The following is a 21,268-nucleotide window of genomic DNA, read 5'->3' as shown; positions in this document are numbered from 1 at the left end:
TTACCGATATTGAACACTGCCTTTCCCAATGCCCAATAGATTCCGAACCAACCACCTCCTTCCTAGTTGCCGTACCAATTATATCCTCGCCCACAATTTCTTCTCCTTTGAGGGCTTTATCTATAAACAAATCTGGGGTATGGCTATGGGCACCCACATGGCACCATCCTATGCCAACCTATTCATTGGCCACCCAGAGAAATCCTTCCTAAATACCAAGAATCCCAAATCTCTCACCTGGTTAAGATTTATTGATGACATCTTGGTGATCTGGATTGAGCGTGAGGACACTCTATGCACATTCCTCCAGAACCTCAACACCTTCACCTGTTCCTACTCAACCCATCAAGCCACCTTCCTTGATGTTGACCTCCACCTCAAAGATGGCTATATCAGTACCTCTGTCTATATCAAACCTACCAACCACCAGCAATACCTCCACTTTTGACAGCTACCATCCATTCTATACCAAAAAGTGCCTTCCATATAGCCTAGCCATCCATGGCCATTGAATCTGTAGTGAAGAGAGATCCCTCTTCAAGTATACCATGGGTCTCACTTGAGGCCTTTACAGGTAGTAGTTACCCTTCCAACCAAAAACAGATCTCCCATGCCTTATCTTTGCATTCAAGGACCCATCTTTTTGACGTAGAGGAGCGTTCCCCTCGTGACTCAGTATGACCCAGGACTGGAGCAACTGAATTACATTCTCCAACAGGATTTCGACTACCTCTCACCGTACCCTGAAATGAGAAATGTGCTGCCCACTATCCTTCCCACCCCTCCCACAATGGTATTCCACCACCCACCGAACTTACACAATATCCTTGTCCATCCATACACAACCCTTGCCTCCCAGCCCCTTTTCTCATGGCTCATATCCATGTAATAGACCTAGATGCAAGACCTGTCCCATACATTCTCCCACCACCACCACCACCTACTCCAGTCCTGTCACAGACATCACCTATCCCAACAAAGATAGAGCTACTTGTGAAACCAGTCATATGATCTACAAGCTAAGCTGCAACCACTGTGTTACGTTCCACATGGACATGGCAATCATAAAGGTGTCTGTTCCCATGAATGGCCACTGACAAACTGTGGCCAAGAAACAGCTGGACCACCCTGTTACTGAGTACACTGCCCAACACGATGTCCTTCATTTCAATGACTGCCTCACAGCCTGTGTCATCTGGATCCTCCCCTCCAACATCAGCTTTTCTGAATTGCACAGGTGGGAACTCTCCCTGCAGTATATCCTACGTTCCTGTAACCCTCCTGGCTTCAACCTTCATTAGTCAGTGTCCTTACCCACCCGGACCCTGTTGCCATTCCAGCATTACACAGCCCTCTGTTCCACCAATGCACCCACAGTCTTTTTATTTCTGTCCTTTTCCGCAACCCCACCCCTCTCCCTGCCCTCCAACTAACCTCCCGACTGCACCTAGATCCCTCATTCTCCACCTCGTCCCTGCACGCTCTCAGCAGCACTTTACAGTTCCTGACCCTTACCCTGCTATCCCTCCCCCTTCCCATCGTAGCCTCCTCCTTACTCCCACCCAGTTGCCTCTCCCAAATGCCCTGCTGCTCGCAGTCTGGCTCTAACTGTCAGAGACTGCCATCATGTTTGTGTTAATTGCATGTGCATGTTGTTGTCTACCTTTGATAAAGGCCTTGTTGGCCTATAGCTAACTTTCCAACAGTCTTTGTTGTGCCTTCCTGCAACTCAGCATCTCCTCTATATGGCGAGTAGCAACTATCCTTTTCATATATTGTTACATTCCATCCTGGTTTTTCCATTGCCCAATTTATAACAGTAGGAAATAATTCTGCCATCATCTAGAAGGAATATAGTAGTTTCTTTAATACTTTATAGTGGTTGAAAAATTACAAAGTTCAAAGCAAAAACTCAACAAGTGCGCATACATGCACATATTAATTATTATGAAGGGCAGCAAAGCAGTTCTGCTGTGCATTTAAGCATAAAAATGCTTCACAAGTTAAACATCTAGCCCTAAAAAGCTTTTTAAAATTCTCTCTACGACGTTTTTGAAAAGTTTTTGTTGCAGTTGTCTTAGGTACGTGCTCTGTTTGCTTTTGGGTTTCTGAAGATGGCACCAATCCTGGTTTACTTCTTTTAGATGACCAGGCTCATGTTCTTCTTGGCTTGCCTAAAATCACTTATCTTGGTCCAAAAACGTATCCAGTATTCAGGAACACACACTTTCAATAAATTGCCAGCAACCATTAAAAACTTGGTTTCAGATAAAGTGCAGTTTAAACAGAGTTTGAAAGACTTTGTGATTGGAAACTCCTTCTACTCTATAGATGAACATCTTAACAGAGACTGTTAGATCAGCTTAAGTAAAACTGTCTGTTAGATTTAGTTTTGACAGTACTGGCCACAACAGTCAAGACTGGGTATCTTCTGTATGATAAATTTATTAAAGGCGCATAACTATGTTTCGTTCTGACAGTGTATTAATTCTGTAAAAATTAGCAGTTCCGATTTATTGTACTGTGTTCACATATTGACAACCTCCTGACAAATGATAAGGGAAGTGAGTATTATATGCAGATGTTCTATGTTTTTTATGTTATACTTTGTGACAAGTTCCACACCCACAAGAGCTATTTCATTCTTGGGTCTGTGGAACGAAAACTGAATCTAATCTAATCTTGCATTTTTACTTTGAATCTCGGGTTGCCCTTCATCACCTAGTTTGTTATTTCTGTCATCCAGGTATCGTCTTAAAGGCTCTCAGTTGCAGAATCTTCATTTTTCTGATTCTCTTTGCAACATCTGCAATATGGCATATAGCTCCTATTGTCCGTTTCATAATCATTGCACACACTGGGCAGTGGAAATTAACTCTATCTGTCTTATCCACACCACCCTTGTTGAGATTATAATTTTTAATTACAGTGGGATTCTGAATATGCAAATATTTTCTTTCTTTCTTGACCCATCTTCAGCATGTGTCACTGGATTCAATACCTTGTCCATCCATTTTTTAATTGGCAACTTTTGATCTTTTCTTACCAGCGTTTCTCTGGACCCTTGTCCTTTCTGTAGACCTCTATCTGACTTGAGCCGGCCTTGCATAATGGTCCCTGAAGATCCAAAGTCTTTCTCAAATAACAAATCAGCTAGTTTTACAGTCGTAAAAAAATCTGTTGTAAATTATGTAGCCAGGCTGTAATGATCTTGTGAGCAGCAAGGCAGAAGCATTGCTGATGCCGCGCACAAGCAACTCCTGGAGAAATTATGTTTTGCCTTTGTATCAAACAAAACCACACCCTGTTCCATTAGGACTGACCAAGACGAACACTTTAATTCCAACTGGATTTTGTTTCCCTCTGACATACAGTTTGAAATCACTGTGGCCTTGAAATGATACCATCATTTCATCAACAGAAATGTGGAGAGACCTAGGTTGTAGAAAACAGTGTCCTTGACTTTTTTCAGGAGTGGACACACTTCCCACAGTTAGTCATTTTGTCTCTCGTTTTGAGGTATTTAGTTGTCAAGTACAACTTTTAGAGATATTCTTAACTGAAAATATTTATCCCTAGCCTCAGCTATAACACATACTTCCCATTGTTTTTGCCAATACATACTTATTATAGATATTGCAAGTAGTTTCAGTAAAATACTCATTACCTCTTCTGGACTTGTTTAAAGGGACTTACCATACAGCAGGGTATATGTCTGATTTGTTTCCTCTGAAGTGAGATTAAACAGAGAGAAATCTATATACTGTGAACAATAATCAAAACATGCCCCTTCTTGAGTGATATCTGTGGATAAGGATGGAAACTTTGAAGATTTTGTCTTGTGAAATGTATCCTTCTTCAAAACTCCCTGTTGTTTATTACTTCTGTAGCATCCTAGAAAATTATAGCAAATGTAACATGTTTCTGCCAAGATGCATGTTGACAGAAATATCTGTCACTGCAACTAAATGCATAACTGAGACATTGCCATGGGAAAGGTTGTAACTGCCAAAAATTCTAATTTTGATGTTGAAGGTAGTATTTGACGATGCTAATGCCACAGAGAAGGTACGGTATTATGTCTAGATATAATCAAACTTAACTGAAAACATAGTCGCTAGATAATGTAAGTTGTAAGTGCAGAGCTATTGGCATGAGCAAGGTAGTATTTCCTTTTACAGTGCCTTGACAACAGAGTGTGTGTAGACATGTTGGTAATGAGCAATAGTGTTTGTTGTGATACAGGTCTGTGTTTATAAATCAGTATGCCGCCAAAACCTCATCTGTTTACAATGGTAAGTTGATATTAGTGACTCTACTAATACTTTACTGTTTCGTGTGTGTTTAACCAAACTCGCTTATGCACATAATTCTTTCCTAGGTAACATCTAAGTGCCATTATAAGTGATGTGAATTCACTTAAGAGGGTATAAGAAAATTCATAAAGAATTTTGGAAACAGACATCTGATACACAAGGATCATCTCTCACGGGTCTCATTAATATTCAGAGAGGGCCTGATGGAAAAGTACTATGATCCAGCATTAAGTAGGAGGCAGGTTTGTGTCACATATTGCTTAGCCGCCGACAGTAGCCATGTGCAGATTTGCAGCAGATCTTATTAAAAATATGTTCGGGCTGCCATGCAAACGTGTGTATACTGTAATAGAGAAGAAGAAAAAAGGAGTGCAAATATTTGAAGACTACTGGGGTAAAAATCCTTACTATCTGTGTTGAATGTTCAGGCATTTTACCACAAAATTTTTCCATAAAATACAAATAACAGTAATTCTGACAATAAGGAGTGATTTTGTTTGTTTAATATACATATTGTGGGATTTCATAGACAAAAACCTGCCATATTTTTCAAATGTGTATGTTACACAAAGCATGAGTGTATGTCTTCCATTCCACCCGGCGGACTTGTGTCGAGGTGCGGTGTCCCAGCCATTCTGTGGATGGTTTTTAGGTGGTTTTCCATCTGCCTCTGTGAATGCGGGCTGGTTTTCCTTATTTCGCCTCAGTTACACGATGTCCACGACTGCTGTGCAAACAAGTTCTCCACGCACGTGTACACCACCATTACTCTACCACGCAAACATAGGGGTTACACTCGTCTGGTGTGAGACATTCCCTGGGGGGATCCAACGGGGGCCAAACTGCTTAATAACCCTGAAAGAGTGGTTCAGTGTGGGGCGGCGAAGGGGTGAAGTGGACTGTAGTAGTTGCTGTGGGGTTGTGGACCACTGCGGCTGTGGCGGGGACAGAGCCTCTCTGTCATTTCTACGCCCCTGGTTAACTACAATACTAATACTTTGATGCAGAAAGGAGTACAGTATTCAGCTATAAAACTTCGATAATGTGCTATTTGAAAAAAAATGTTTGGCAGGTGGCAAACTATTTTCAAACGAAGGTTAAAGTTGTTTGTCCTTAAGCACACCTATACTATAGAGGTATTCTTGAAAAAATGTGCGCACACAAGTACGTGTGTGTGTGTGTGTGTGTGTGTGTGTGTGTGTGTGTGTGTGTGTGGTTTATGTATAAGTATTGTAATTCTCTCTTTGATTTTTCGTTCAATTGACATGTTCTACATCATAATGATTATTGTGAATATGATATACTAAACATGGAACTAACTCACTCTTCACTTGGGCAAAAAATATTCATTGCCCAGAAGTAAGTAATTGAAATCATGTGTGGTGTTCACAAACATGTATTTGTGGTGTATGCAGGGCTGTGCCCCAGCATATTCAGCCACCCCAACATATTCAGCCATCAGGCATCATACTTACAGGGGTATTTTGTGGCTCAGGTACGGCCCCACCCTCATGTTTGATGATGTTTATCAATAGAAGAATCACTGATATGTTTACTGCCAATCCTCTTGCAGCCGCTCAGCCGCTGGGAGTGCCACCTGCGCCTATATGTGGCACAGAGGTCACAATACACAGTGCTGCAGTCGCAGGCACCTAATTGTCTCTGCACAGTCACCTGCACGTATGAACCAGGCATGTACTCTTCCACGGACGCCATTTTAGATTGGCATTCCACCCTTCAAGTGTCAATTGTACTCCAGGCTCCACTCACCAACAGCCACTACAAGTCTCTGATACGGACTCAGTGCCTGCTGCTGCCACTGCCCGTGATAGTATTGTCTTGCTCTCACTGTGAGCCCAATATGAGACTGCACTTCCTTCAGACACTCCTGAGCGCACTGCTTCGCAGTATCTGCATGTGACTGGCCACAAGCTCATCGCCTTGTGGGACCATGTCATTATGGCACCTTGCTGTCATTATTTATCATCGCTGCTCCTCACCAAATTGACATTTATGGACTTCATCCTAGTGTGCACCTGTTAAACACTGCCAAGGACTGACATTTTCGTTTTCATGTTGTGTGGACTTTGGTTGTCAGATGCTGTTTGCAATTTAATTATGTTGTTATTGCAAAGTGTGTGTCTCAGTATCGTCAGTCACACCCCTTGGTTAAAGGATATATTACAGTATTGCAGATAAGTGTGTAAGAAAATGGAAATATTAACCACAGCCTCACACAACATTTATTCACTGGTGAAATTTGTTGTCAACAATTCAAGGTAGTTTGAGAGCAATAAAGAGATACCCACAGATATAGTACAAGAAGTAAAAATCGTCTGCAGTTCCTGCTAGGGAATGTAACTGTTTCACAGAAAGGACTGAAATCCGTAATTATAAAACTCTGACAATCTGCCTTGGGAAATAAAATGTGTGATTGACAGCAGAGTTTTAGTGTCCAACAGTGATTCAGATTCCCCACCCAGCACGAGAATCATTGTGGGCAACAGTTAAGAGATTCTCAGGCTATATACTCCAGCCACAGCTTGCTCCTATGCAAGGTACTGCCAAGCAAGTATGTCACGTGTCAGTCAGTCTCTCGCTAGTGATTGAAGCCTTTAGTTATGCTCTGTTGAACAGTATAGTTTGGACTTTGCCTGTACTATGTTTGTGATCTGGATTGCTCTCTGGACAGTTCCATATGGTCTGGATTTGTTTTTGGTTAGCCATTTGCATCAGGAACTCCGCAGTCTTCAACCTCTGGAACCACCTGTTGTTCCACCGATCCTTGCATTACCTCTAGTGCAACTGAACGTAACGTTTTCCATCTATGCAGAGTAGGATACAAAAGTGGCAACAAATACTTTCTCACTTTGCAACTATCCCTCTGAGTCATGGATCCTGAGTTTTTTAAGTTGTGGCAATAGTAGTTGCAGCTACAACTGCAACAACAACTGGGAGCTTCAGAGCAGCAGCACGAACAGCAGTGGGACTACCACCAGCAACAGCAGAAATTGCTTTTACAACTGCTGCGAAACCACCAACGGACTCCAGCAGCAATGTCGCCAACAAGAGAAACAAGAGTTGGGAGCTCTATTCACATTGTTTTGTTCTTCACTGCCAGATAAGTCAAGTAACTGAGCCAGGACATCGGTCTGCACTCTGTCTTGTAATAATAAACTGTAGAAGGTGGTGCAAAAACTACAGCCACTCTCGAACCCCAGTAGTTTGACCATTTCTAATGTTTCACTGTTACAGTCACCAAACCCATAAGCACAACTAGGCTCAAATTTAACCAGTGTTTTAAGCAATGTAAGCATACATACGCAGCATAGGCTGCTCACTTGCAAGTCGTAGCAAGCAAGTGTGATTTTTCCTGTAAACCGTACATCACATTGTATGCCAGCTCATTCATCCATGATGTTGGTATACACCTTGCTTCTGTTAGAGAAGTTAGTGTGAAGACTTTGTGGGTTATCTGATCCCGTCCTGAGTGATGTGCTAAAACTTGCCAAAGCTCAGGAAGTAACTGCATCAGTGCAAGCTATGTTTCACAATTCTTCAAGTGTCAACATTGTTTAGAAGTATTAGTCACTGTTGTGCTTTATGATCAACTGATGACTTCCAATCAACTTCGTCATCGAGTTACCAAGCACTCACTCGTCCAGTAGGCAAGTGACACAAGATTCAGTGGTTAGTGCAGTAATCAGCGATCCATTACCCTCATCTTCAGTAGATGCACAAAAACATCAGCACTTTGTCTGCCATCAGCATGTCCCAAAGGCAAAGTGAGTATCAGCTCATACACCAGTTTTCTCTCCATCATTGTCAAAGGGTCCCTCAAAAGTTCATGGCATCAAGTAGCATCTAAATTGCAGCCCACGAATTTACTGCCATTTCTGCATCACCTGTTTTGTATGCTGGAAACTGGGGCATCTAGCAAGTGTCTGCCCTGGCGAGTGTGCAACAACCACCTCAGGTGTCAACATGTGATGAGCATAGTAGCAGCAAGTGGGATGCAGAGTTCATGTTGCAACTGAACATTAATAGAGCAACGGCAGCTTTTCAGTTGAGCACAGGTTGATCAATGAGGAAACTTTTTGGCTCAATGGTTCCCCATAGCTGACGTCCCCTCAGCGCAAAGTGCTGATATACGGTGGCCAGTCAATCCCATTGTGGGGTCAGATTGCAGTCCAAACTAAGTATAAAAAAGTAGCTTGGCAATTAGCCCTGCTAGTAGTCAACTCTTGGATGACATCTGACATTTTTGACTTAGACACTTTTGCGCTTTTTGATTTTCAAATTCAGGTCCAGGAGAATCTAGTTTCTGCCATGTTACCGTTCAGAGAACTTGATACATTATGTGCGCAATATAAACAATTTTTTGAATGTGCTTTAAGTTGTGAAACAGGGTTCCAGGCCCACAGATCTTTAAAGTGCTCTACAGTGCCTGAGTTTCATAGAGTTCATCCAGTGTCTTTCACCATGTGCAAGCAAGTAAACCCTGAACTAGATAGGTTGCTGAGTATGGGAGTTATATCCCCAGTACTGTCTAGCCAGTTGGCTATGACCATGGTCATAGTTAAGAAACCAAATGGATCACATCGTATTTGTTGTAATTTGAAGACCACCAGTAACATTCAAATAAATGTTGATCTGTATCCCATTCATAGGCCAGAGGTATTTTTGACCATATTAGCTGAGGGCCATAATTTTTCAAAGATCTCACTGACGCCTACTTTCAGTTGTCTGTAGATGAATAGGTGAAGCAGTTTTTTGTGATTAATATGCCATTTGGCATGTATCCTTATAACATGTTGGCATTTGGGGTCACAAGCACTTCCATGTTGTTTCAGATCCTTGAGCAACTCATCACTATGCTCAACTGTGTTAATTATTTAGATGATTTGCTCATTACTGGGGCCATGCAGGAGAAACACCTGTGGAACCTGCAGATGCTGTTTCAGCAGCTCCAAGCCTATTGTCTGAATTGTCGCCTTGACAAATGCAATTTCTCTGAGCCAAGTGTAATGTATTTGGCATATGTCTTAAGTAAACAAGTAACCACACCCACACAGGATCTTGTGGATGCAATCACTAACTTATCAGCTCCTAAGAACCTTGGAGAACTCCAGTCATTCCTGGACACAGTTATTTGGCAAAATTTGTCTCTGATGCAGCCCAGATTTCTCATTAGCCTGATCATTTGCTAAAAAAAGCTATTAAATTTTATGGTCAGAAATATGCCAGAAAGGTTTTGAGCATCTTAAAAAGTGCCTTAGGTCGGCCCCTTGTTTAGCAGTGGCCCATCCCAGCAAATGTTTGAAGCTTGTCACTGATGTGTCAGATTGTGGCATTGGTGCCAGGCTGTCCGACAAATCCACCAGTGACACAGAACAGCTCATTATGTTTCTGCACAGAGGACTTATTCACAAATTGAGAAAGATAGCTATCACATACGGCAGGAAGTTTCATGTCTATCTCTCTGGTATTGAGTACCACCTGATCACTGACCACAAAAACCTTATTTCACTTTTGGCCCCCATTTAAAACTTCCTGATAGTACAGTGCAGTGGCTGCAACAGTGGGCATTGTTCCCGTGTAACTACAAGATCCATTATTGCCCTATCATGCAGCGCTCAAACACAGAAGCCTTTTCTGCAGTGTGGATCAGATGCAGAGTTTGTCAGACATGAAACACTGTGCTTTGCCTTAGACTCCAGCCAGCTAAACATCCTTGATGAATTCCCCATCATGGCACTCAAAGTAGCAGCAGAAACAGGCTGTAATCCACTACTCTGCAGGGTGTTGTCTGCTGTATGTTGCGATTGGCCAGGGCAACTGCCTAAGGGCACTCCGATCTGGCAGGGTGTTTTTCATTACGGTACGGGCTTAATGTCACCAGTGTTGTATTGTTCGCTACGGATGATTCTGAATGCCGGATGGTAGCTCCAATGCCCCGCTCCCAAACGCTCCACCGCACTGCACATTGGGGATTGTGCAGAGTTCAGGCAGTAATGCAGTGTCATCTGTACTGGCCTGGTATTGAACCCAGCTATAGAACACACCATCCAGAATTGCTTGACCTGTGCCCACACTCCATCAGCCCCCCCCCCCCCTCCCCCACAGGGTGACCACACCTGACAAATAGTGCATGTTGCCTTGTGTGGACCATTTTGGGCAACAATGTGACTGCTAGTCGTCAGGCCCTCTCTAACTGTCCCTATGTGGCATGAGTGGCTACCATCATCACAGGAGCTACCACCCAGTCCTATTCATCAGATTTCCACCCTGATTTCCAACAAAGTTTCTCAGTTCACAGCATCTGCATTTCCGGATTTTTGTCAACACAGTAGTAGTGTGCACCTGACCAATGTACCTTTCCATCCTGCATCTAATTCAGGAGCTGAGTGGACAGTCAGGACCTTCAAAATGCAGATGCGCAAAATAATGACGACAGCCAACTCTGAGGACACACACTCACCAGCTTCCTTGCCACCCACCAGCCCATCCCCATATATGGACATAGCCCAGCCAAAATTTTACCCAGGAGCAGATCCTGCAACCCTCTTTGTCGTGCTGCATCCGGCTCCATCTTCCTGCGCACACAGCCATATTACCAGGTGGGCTCCTACATCTGGGCTCATACTTTTGTCTGTTCCTCTTTGTAGACCCAAAGTGTCGTTGGCAGCAAGGGATGGTAAATGTTTGAGGTTGCAGTCACCCAGGAACATCTAGTTGATGCAATGAAATCAACTCTGGCCGCTACAAGTCAGTTTGCCCATCCACTTCCCAGCTACCGACTGAGCAAGATCTACATAATGATGCCCCAGACACATCTGCCCAACAGCCTGCCTGCTACTACTGCAAGCTCACCTGTCGTCTTCGGCATTAATAGTGAGTCGACAGTGACCATTGATGGGAGCTAGTGGAGGTGGAACCACTTCCACCCTCTAGTCCACTTTTGGCTCCCACCAACACCAGTGCTCTTGTCACCACACAATTGATAGAGGTGGTGATCTTTCAGACTAAGATGCCCAAGGAGGCCGAACATTTCCAGCTCCTACATGACCTCCACCCACTCCCTTGCTGGCAAGGCCAAGCTGAGCCCCAGAACCCATTGGTCAGTTGATGATCCCACTGCCTGAACCAGCATCCAACATGGTAATCTTGTCAATAACCTTCTACAGAAGTCTTTTATGGGGCTTCCAGCATATCTCTCTCTCTCTCTCTCTCTCTCTCTCTCTCTCTCTCTCTCTCTCTCTCTCTCTCCATTTCCTCAATGTAGTCAATGTGGGCTGGGCCATTTCTGACTCTGTGTACCAATTAATGATGAGAGGTAAAGTACCCAGCAGTGATTTGGCTTCCCCAGCCAGCTTTAGTATTGATATGGAGAACAGGTAAGAGATACTCAGGCTACATACTCCAGCTGCAGCTTACTCCTGCTTGAGGTGCCACCACATTAAGCATGTCACATGGAGTCACATGCTGATGCGAGACTGCCGGAAAATACTACAGTCTGACACACATCAGTCTGTCTTTCACTGGTCTTCGAAGCCTTTAGCTTTATGTCATTGAACATTAGAGTTTTGACCTCGCCTGTACTACATTTTTGGTTTTCATTGCTCCTTGGACTGTTGTATATGCTTAACACGACTTCAGCATTTTCCGGACTTGTTTTGAGATAGCCATTCACTTCATGAACTTTGCCGTCATTGGCCTTGGCAGCCAATTGTTGTTCCACAAGTCTCTGCATTACTGCCAGAATGAGTGATCTTATATTGTGTTCTACCTACACAGAGTAGGATAGGAAAAGAAATGTCTTTGAACAATGTAGGAAAAGACAGACTGCTGCTTATCATAAAGAGGACACATCAACTTCAGGCAAGCACAACTAAAAGACACTCACATAAAGCTTTCAGCCACAGCCTCTGTCAGTAAAAGACACACACACAAGCAAGAACACGTCACACACACAACTGCTAACTCTAGCATATCAGGCTGGAATGCAGCATCAGATGGGATGCAAGCAGCAATCTGTAGGGGGCAGGAAAGGGGAAGGGATAGTAGTGTATGGCTGAGGAAGAGGAAGCTCTTCATATTCCAGTCCCATCACAGGTTTATCCTACCCCATCAGGGGCTGGGCCACCTGGGAAAGCAGCCATGTCATTTACCAGCTACAGCTTTTTATGTCTGTATGATTACCAACCAGCTGTCCACCAAGACGAACAGCCACTGCCAAACTCTGGCACAACATGGAGCTGAACATAACACACTTGATTTCAGTGGCTGCTTCACTGCCTGAGCCATCTGGATCTTTCCCTCCACCACCATTTTTTGTGAATTGTGCAGATGGGAGTTATCCTTACAACACATTCTCCGCTCCCGTAATCATCCCTGCCTCAACATAACGTCTCCACATCCTCCACCCAACAGTTTCCACCCCCTCTGTCCTATCATCTCCTCCCCATACTCATCTCCCACCGTATTTATTTGCTGCCCCCTGCCGATGCACCCACCTGTCTTTCCCCGCTCCTCTCCTCTTTTGCTCCATTTTTTTCCCTCACCTCCTTGCCCCACAACCTCATGATGCAGCACCTGTTGGCAGTCTAATCTCTGCACACTTCACCAGACAGCATCCGTCTCTCCCCCCACCTCTACAGACTATCCTTCACCTTTCCCTTACCATTCTCCTTACCATTCCCCTTTCCCTTCCCCTTTCCCACCCATACACTACCATCCTTTCCCCTTCCCTGCCCCCTCCACATTGCTGCTTGCATCCCACGTGATGTTGCATTCCAGACCGAGATGCCGGAGTTGGTGGTTGTGTGTGCATGAGGTGTACTTGCTGTGTGTGTTTGTGTGTGTGTGTTTTACTGATGAAGGCTGTAGCCAAAAGCTTTATGTGAGTGTCTCTTAATTGTGCCTGTCTGCAATTTGACGTTTCTTCTTTACAGTAAGTAGCAATCTGCCTTTTCCTACATTGTCGATATTCCTACCTTGAAGTTTCCGTTGTTTAAATGTCTTTGAATGCAGGTGAAAGTTATTTCTCTTTATAACTCCCTGTGTAAGAGGAATTCTTAGATGGAAATAAGTAGACAGTTGCCAACTGTAAATAGTCAACATGTAGCCTTATAAATACAAAATGTCCTAATTGCCTCTGCAATCATTTGCTGAACTGACACATTCCGCAGTATAACATTTATCAAGAATGTGAATATGTTAGTGAAAAGTCCTAGGTGGAATACAAATAATTTAAGGACTAAGGTTAACAACTTAGTTGTGATGAATTGATGACAGGAACATAAACAAGAGTCTTGTTAGATTCAGCTGTTTTTGGCATAAAAATAATTCCCAACTTTGGAAATACAGAAATAGTAATCAAGAGTCATGTTTATGTAGCTGTTGACAGTACCTCAACTATTCTGTGAGTTGTTCCTGTTTCTTCTTAAATTATTTATCATCAATATAAACTACAAAAATTTTAGAGTTACACAGTTTAAAATTTATCTATATATATTTAGCTACCTGGCAGCCAGATCAATTGCACTAATAAAAAAAGAATTCATGCAGGTCATGAGTTCCTCCTTTGGTTTTTCAGCTCATAATAGCCTCTCCTTGCAAATCCATAGTCACCCCCAAAGTTCATTGGCTTTATAGGGATCTGTATTGGACAAATTCTCAATCTTTTTTCCTGCTAGATGGCAGAGTATTGAAGTTTCCATTTTGCATAAACATATTATGATCATTGAAATTTTGGACAGACAAACATCAAACATTCATTTCTGAAAATTATTTCTAGTACCTTAATAATCTGAATTTATGTTTCCTCTTGTGAATTATATCAGCTATAATCTGATTTTAAATTGATGTGTCATTATCAGTTGTGAATATTGCACAAAGATATGCATAATTTAAGTGATAAAATTTAATGATTCCTTGCAAAACTGGTAAAATATAACATCTGCTGTGAACAAAATTTCTCCTGTTGCTCATCATTTTTATGTGATAATTCAGTTTTACTTTCCATCATATTTTTAGCCAGTAGAAGGGCTCATTCACGTGCTTGTTACTGTCTTGCTAAATGACGACTGTTTCAGTGTTTGCCAAGGTTGCATCTTGCTAAAGTTGCATCTGATGTGTTACTCAAATATCACTACTGCTAATGACCGTTGTTTGGTGTCTTCATACTTGGAAGTGTGCCACAACAATTGACACTTTGCTGCTGCCTCCTTCCATCAGCATTGTCAGATAGTTTGTCTGTCAAAATATTGTAGTTTCAGGGACACCGCATGACACACTGTCTGACTGTATTGGGGAATCCTTAAGCAACCATACTGGAATACATTTCCATGTACCAAGAGGAAAATGTTAATATTATTCCACTGAATCTACATTACCCAAGTAGATGCTTCACAATTAGGAGTACTGGTCCTCCTCTGTAGCTAAGTGTTCCTTGGTGAGAGGACCAGAGAGGCCTGCAATCAGCCTTGTGATTTCAATTCAGGAGTACTTGTGTGAGCATTATCTGCTCCAAGGTGGGAAAAATAATGCCTTTGGCAGAGGATGACATGATGAGTGGTCGGTACCCCATAAGGGCTGTGACAAGAAGTTAGTTTTAATTTCTTGTAGCTCAGTTTACAAAGTGTAGGTCTGAATTACGCATGCAGTGTGTTGTTTTGTTGATTCTGCTATGGCATTTGTTATATCCAGATTCTTTCTATGGAAATGGGGAATGAAGTGCGTAATTTTAATTTTTAAAATCTTTCATACCACAGTTAATGGTTGTGTTTGACATAGGTTATAATAATAATAATAATTATTATTATTATTATTATCATAATAATAATTATTATTATTATCATCATCATTAGTGTGCTTTTGTAATGTGTTAATTCATATTTTTTGTTGAACACAGTTTTTTTCCTTTCATAGTGAGCTTATTTCTTTTGTTTTTCTACTGTAGATATAATGTAATAAATGATGATGAAGATGGATTATTATTATTATTATCATTATCATCATCATCATCATCATCATCATCATCATCATCGTCGTCGTCGTCGTCATCCATTATGCTTGCAATCAGTTGTTGTTCTCTAGTTACATTTGCTAAATTTCACTATCTGTTGTTAGTGCAAAATAACATGTCACTACCTGGTATATATTTTTATTTTATTATTATTCCTATAGTTTGTTAAAAGAATCTTGCAGCACACTCAAGGAAGATGACATTGCTTGCATTACACATCCAATACATTTTTGATTTTTGCTGCTATACGACTTTGGTGATACATTTGGAAAATAATTGTGAACAGGATCCCATGTAGCCATTGTTGTCCTAGGGCAGAATACTAGCACATGCCACATGCCATCAAAGGGTAATTTTATTAAAGCACTTATTCAGAGGCATTTTGTTAGTTTGCTCAGGAATTTATTTTGTAACATTTTTGACCGAGTTCTTCACTCAAATGAGAGTCCGGTCATTCTAAAGTGGATCTAAACAAATCCATCTGCAAACATAACTTCATTTTGAAATTCAGCAAGCCATTCAGTGAGCCTCTCTTCATTTTTTGGGCATCTTTATTTATGCAAATAGAGGGGAGTTGAATTAGTTCGACGTGATATGTATTATCACAGTGACAAGATATGATGTGTTCACTTCCTCTTCTTAATTTTTTTATGTGGTGCTGTGTACTTTCAGTTGCTTTCTGGACTTACAGTAGAAGCAGGGAGGGCTGTGAACATGAGAATGGTGCCATGTTGCTAGGCCTGGTGAAACAAGCCGTCACCGCCAAAGGGGCTCTGGCCTTTGGCAGAAACGAAAGGAATGGCAGGTGGACTGCCCAGGGGGATGAAGGTCGCTTGGGCAGATAGAGCACTAGTGGACAAGCCATTGTTCATTTTGATGGTCATTGGGGGGCTGAGATAAAAATGCCTTCGTTCCAAAAATCAGATTTCTGCCAATGGGCAACAGATGCTGGGAGTTTGTGAAGTGACATACTTGAGGAGATAAACATCTCCTAGCATTCCTTAAAAAAAAAAAAAAACAACTCAGACCTACTTTACAGGCGGACACTGTAGCAGAGTTGGCTACCAGCCAAGTAGCAAGCTTTTAGTATTTTCACAGGACCTGCAGTGTGAGGCCAGCTGATATGTTAGTTGAGACATCATGTGGCTATAACACATGGCAGCAAACTTTTTAGAAAATAGGAGGAATGAATTTGATTCTTTGGCCTATGGGTGTTTTGGCATTTTTGGGCGTAAAATCTTGCATGTGAGACAATTAGACCATTGGGCAGCACTGTCAACTATTTACAAGTTTGGTGGATGCATAGTGTTGGTGGGAAGACAGCAGCAAGCTTCATTTTTAGAGACATGAAAAAGTTAGTCAATTGGAAAGATGTGGATGAGGAGACTCGTCACTGGGCCGCAGAAGAGAGGAGTCAATTGAGAGCCGTGGATGCTAAATTGCAGGTACAGTTTTAAGTCCAAGGTTACTTTTCTCTACTTTGTTTAAAGTTCAGAGAAGATTATGGTAAACATCGCTTACAGCTCCGGCATATCAGGGCAACTGAGTGTGTTGTGGTTCACTTGCGAGACAGCTGCCAATGGCTGTTGTGTCGGCACTTCCTCAGTTCTGTAGGATCTTTGTGTGTTAGTTGCAGACAAGTCACCAAGATTGTCATAGTCATGCTACTGTGCCTGTCTCACAGAATTAGGTCTCACATTTTATGCAACTCTGGCACTTTCAGTAACTTTTGCCTACTCAGAGCATTAGTTAGCTGGATGTATAGTGGGGAACATCTCTGTAATGTTTTTGATAATAAACCATAGTGTTATTTAAATACTGAGTTCATTATATTAATCAGTTCCTTTAAATGATAATATTTGTCGCTAGATTCTTTGCTAGGATCGATCAGTTAATACGTTACTAAATCTGTTGTACAAACTAAATTTAGCACTCGGTCCAAAGGATGTCACTGATTCTTGATTACTCTCAGATTCAGTTAGATGGCAAATTTTTCTTTCATAATCAGGTTTTGTGATTTCCTCACAAACTGTACTTCACGAAAAATGTACAGTGAGCTTAAGACTTGTTCTCATAGTTTGTGAAGCAACAAGCAAATATATGCAGTTTCAGGAAATGAAATCGAGGTCTGTGTTTGATCTAATATTACTTTTGAAATTGTAATTTAAGTTTTTACTGTGCGTTAATTGTGATTGTTATGCCAAAACCTTTAAAGGCACAGTTGTAATTTTGGAATACTTTGAAGTAAGGAAAGTATATTGTTTTCATCAATTTTACTTATTTTATGAGTTTCTTTTGTTTTCCAGGCACGTGGTAAAAGTGGCCCTTTGTTTACATTTGATGTGCACGATGATATCAGACTAGTGAATGATGCAAGTGTCGAGAAGGAAGAATCACATGCAGGCAAGGTTTTGTTAAGGAGCTGGTACGAAAGAAACAAACACATTTTTCCAGCTAGCCGCTGGGAACCATATGATCCAACAAAAAGTTACGACAAATACACAGTCTCGGATAGAAATACAAAGAAATGAAAAGCACTGTTTTTAAAACATAGACAAGACAATCAAAAGTTAAATGTATTGTACATTTAAGAAGTGATTGGTCAGACTTTCTGTATGGTAAATTTTTCAAGAGATCATTGCTTTATTTATGTAAAATATGTGTAAGATAAAAACTGTGTACAATACATTTAGTGTAACTAACAATTGCAGTATATCATGTACTGTTCTCTCTCTTATTGGCTCACTGTCAAAGATTACATGATGTGTTAATTAAAATAATGCTGAATAGTGCTAAACTCTCATCTTTAACTGCCAGGGATGATAGCATATTCTGCACTTACCATCAGGTGTCCCACACAAGGATACGGGATATTTCTGGAGGAGTCACAGTTTGTTACAGTCTCTCTCCATCCTCCTCTTTCCTAAAATTTTAACTTCTTGTCGTCCACACTTTAGATGTGTCACATATGCGTACATTTATAATAATACTACACTACTGGCCATTAAAATTGCTACACCAAGAAGAAATGCAGATGATAAACAGGTATTCATTGGACAAATATATTATACTAGAACTGACATGTGATTACATTTTCACGCAATTTGGGTGCATAGATCCTGAGAAATCAGTACCCAGAACAACAACCTCTGGCCGTAATAACAGCTTTGATACTCCTGGGGGCATTGAGTCAAACAGACCTTGGATGGTGTTTACAGGTACAGCTTTCCATGCAGCTTCAACACGATACCACAGTTCATCAAGAGTAGTGACTGGCGTATTGTAACAAGTCAGTTGCTCGGCCCCCATTGACCAGACGTTTTCAATTGGTGAGAGATCTGGAGAATGTGCTGACCAGGGCAGCAGTCGAACATTTTCTGTATCCAGAAAGGCCCATACAGGACCTGCAACATGCGGTCATGTATTATCCTGCTGAAATGTAGGGTTTCGCAGGGATCGAATGAAGGTTGGAGGCACGGGTAGTAACACAACTGAGGAATGTAACGTCCACTGTTCAAAGTGCCGTCAATGCGAACAAGAGGTGGCCAAGACGAGTAACCAATGGCACCTCATAACATCACGCCGGGTGATATGCCAGTATGGCAATGACGAATACACGCTTCCAATGTGCGTTCACCGCGATGTCGCCAAACACGGATGTGACCGTCATGATGCTGTAAACAGAACCTGGATTCATCCGAAAAAATGATGTTTTGCCATTCGTGCACCCAGGTTCGTCGTTGAGTACACCTTTGCAGGCACTCTTGTCTGTGATGCAGCGTCAAAGGTAACCGCAGCCATGGTCTCCGAGCTGATAGTCCATGCTGCTGCAAACGTCGTCGAACTGTTCGTGCAGATGGTTGTTGTGTTGCAAACGTACCCATCTGTTGACTCAAGGATCAAGATGTGGCTGCATGATCCGTTACAGCCATGCAGATAAGATGCCTGTTATCTAGACTGCTAGTGATATGAGGCCATTGGGATCCAGCACAGCGTTCTGTATTACCCTCCTGAACCCACCGATTCCATATTCTGCTTACAGTCATTGCATTTCGACCAACGCGAGCAGGAATGTTGCAATACGATAAACCGCAATCGCGATAGGCTACAATCCGACCTTTATCAAAGTCAGAAACGTGATGGTACGCATTTCTCCTCCTCACACGTTTCACCAGGCAACGCCGGTCAACTGCTGTTTGTGTATGAGAAATCGGTTGGAAACTTTCCTCATGTCAGCACGTTATAGGTGTCACCACCGGCGCCAACCTTGTGTTAATGCTCTAAAAAGCTAATCATTTGTATATCAGAGCATCTGCTTCCTGTCGGTTAAATTTCACGTCTGAAGCGCGTCATCTTCATGGTGTAGCAATTTTAATGGCCAGTAGTGTAACTGTGTGTGTGTGTGTGTGTGTGTGGTTTTTATTATTATTCTATTATTATTTGTCTCCTTCCAAGAAATCAGATTTCACTTCATTTGGAAAGCATGCGTCCAATACAGATCTGCACTCTATGGGTGTGTGAAATGGGGGTGAATGTGACTTACAAGAAGAGGCCACGAGGTCAGGATCACAAATTTACTCCAGACTGTAGTAGGAATCTTAATAGACATAGGTTTTTCCTCCTCCTAAATGAAACCCCACTCCAAACGTGTAATAAACACTCTATTGAGATTCAAGTTTACAATTCTTACTTCACACAAAAGACAGAGCATCTTCATTAAATATCCTGCCAAGGTGGCATCCGAAACAAGAGAAGTATTTCATGAAAGAAAACTGTTAACAGATGCACATTAAATAAAACTGAAATTACTGAGATAACATTGATTCTATACCACAAAGCAGTGTAATCTTGTCAGGTTTATCTTCCTATAAATCATGAGAATGAGAGAGGAACAATTAAAAAATTACAGTACTTCAGGTATCCCAGTTTAGGTACACTACATAGGTAAGCATGTAAATGACGGGAATGCTATTTCTGTCAGTCATTTCTGCCCCTATTGGAGAAAGTGATGCTTTCTGTAATGTTTTCGTGAATGGAGGCCACTCCCCTTCCTGTGTTGCCTGTCTACCTGTGGACTTTTGAACCATGTCAGATTTGTCATCAGCAGCAGGTACAGTCAGCCTGTGAACGAACACCTTTACCTGGCTGGAATGTTTTCCATAAGTAGTCAGGACACAAGCCCATCTATATGAGCAAGAAACTGATAAATTTTTTATAATTCCTTGCCATTTTTCAGATATACTTTCCATATTACTTCATTCTCCAAAAGTTAGCTAAAACATTAAGAAGGTGATACCTGGCAAAATACAAACACTTTTCTTTGTGGGGGGGGGGGTCATGACTTCATAACTATCCCCTTTGGATCGGTATCTTGAGGTGTTACATCAAATCGGTATCATGTTATCAATAACTTACCCCCCTTACTCCTAACCCCTCCATTATTCTATGTAGTTGATCTCATGTATGCATATCACCAGTGGTGCCACCCACGCTCTGAAAATGGACAAAAAATACTGAAACTAGTCACCAGTAATGAAATAAAACATCATTTGGATCATGACTGAATATTTTCATTATTGAAAAATAAATTGCACATGTATTCTGATCGGCCTGTGGAGAAGCCTTGTTTTAACAAAACTAAAAATTGATGCAAAACTATCTTGTCCAAAATGTCAAGAAACAATAAAAAAAAATTGAGTATATGACTTCTGAAGAAGAAGCAAAACAGAAGTAGTAGGCAAATGTGCAATTTCATATTTTTTGGCCTCCAGATATGCCATAGATGATGCACACTAACAAATTGTTCATTGCTTCCATAATTTTACCATCTATTTTGATAATGAGATTAGAAAATACAAATTCTTGTAATTGATAATTGCTTCAAATCTCTTCAAGCACTTTCTCTTGTTTTGTTGGTGATGTA

At 41.6% G+C, this 21,268-nt stretch overlaps 1 protein-coding gene across 3 annotated transcripts in view; it reads left to right on the top strand.

The window, feature by feature from the left end:
• Positions 1-18,134, top strand: part of LOC126482291 (protein FAM50 homolog) — a 94,155-nt gene extending 76,021 nt beyond the window's left edge. For 2 of the 3 annotated variants that reach the window (XM_050106291.1, XM_050106290.1), the window contains exon 7: positions 17,652-18,134. In XM_050106291.1, the coding sequence (XP_049962248.1) occupies positions 17,652-17,876 (225 nt within the window). In that variant the 3' untranslated portion in view covers positions 17,877-18,134. Of the gene's footprint in view, positions 1-4,381; positions 4,559-17,651 lie in introns of all 3 variants that reach the window. The other variant, XR_007587622.1, reaches the window with a different exon arrangement.
• The last annotated feature ends 3,134 nt before the right edge of the window (positions 18,135-21,268 follow it).

The sequence above is a fragment of the Schistocerca serialis genome, chromosome 5 (assembly GCF_023864345.2).
Source record: "Schistocerca serialis cubense isolate TAMUIC-IGC-003099 chromosome 5, iqSchSeri2.2, whole genome shotgun sequence".
In the NCBI taxonomy this organism is placed as follows: Eukaryota; Metazoa; Arthropoda; class Insecta; order Orthoptera; family Acrididae; genus Schistocerca; species Schistocerca serialis.
Note: the sequence above shows the minus strand (reverse complement) of the source record. Positions and strands in the feature narration are given on the sequence as shown.